At 57.0% G+C, this 643-nt stretch overlaps 1 protein-coding gene across 1 annotated transcript in view; it reads left to right on the forward strand.

Annotated features, from left to right (window-relative positions):
* The window catches only part of LOC103461406 (ski-like protein), a 2664-nt gene extending 2063 nt beyond the window's left edge, over positions 1 to 601 (forward strand). Inside the window, exon 2 of the mRNA XM_008403708.2 lies at positions 135 to 601. Within this exon, the coding sequence (XP_008401930.1) occupies positions 135 to 544 (410 nt within the window). The 3' untranslated portion in view covers positions 545 to 601. The remainder of the gene's footprint in view (positions 1 to 134) is intronic.
* The last annotated feature ends 42 nt before the right edge of the window (positions 602 to 643 follow it).

Genomic DNA, 643 nt, shown 5'->3' on the forward strand with positions numbered 1-643 from the left:
AGGGTGTTACTAAGCGTGTGCACACCAACACGACTCGCACTTCTTCTTGTCTTTCAACCACTTCCTCTGCTTTTCTTTTCATCTTATCTTCTCCCTCCCCGTCCTCACTCTCTTCTCTTTCTTGCCTTCCTCAGATCTCCACGCGTCGCCTCCTGTCACGGCCGGCGCCGAGGAGGCCAAATCCCAGAGCGTGGCGGCTGCTGCCTTGGCCACTGAGCGGGAAAGCCAAACCCAGGCAGTTTCCATGGAGACGARCAGCCCGTGCTGCAAGAAAGCCACCCACATCCCCTCCCACACTCCTCCTCCGGCATCTCTTCCTCGGTCTGCGTCGATGCTGTCGTCGGAAACGGAAGCGGCGTCTAAGGACATGAGCGCCGCCGTCGCCACGGCGGTCGGGGGTGTGGAGGATGACAAGGACAGGATCGTCGTGGAGATCATGCAGATGTACAGCAGGCAGCAGGAGAAGCTCAACTCCACCCTGCAGAAGCAGCTGCAGTTGGAAATGGTGAGTTGGTGGATGGAAACAGAAATGAGCTGCAGATGAACCCGACTGGAACCTTTGTTGCCATCATTAAAGGCGTCGTTGACGTGGAGATGACACCAACCCAACCTCCACCCTGCCTTCTCTCCATCCAAACACTTG

The sequence above is a fragment of the Poecilia reticulata genome, unplaced genomic scaffold, assembly GCF_000633615.1.
Source record: "Poecilia reticulata strain Guanapo unplaced genomic scaffold, Guppy_female_1.0+MT scaffold_1336, whole genome shotgun sequence".
Classification (NCBI taxonomy): Eukaryota; Metazoa; Chordata; class Actinopteri; order Cyprinodontiformes; family Poeciliidae; genus Poecilia; species Poecilia reticulata.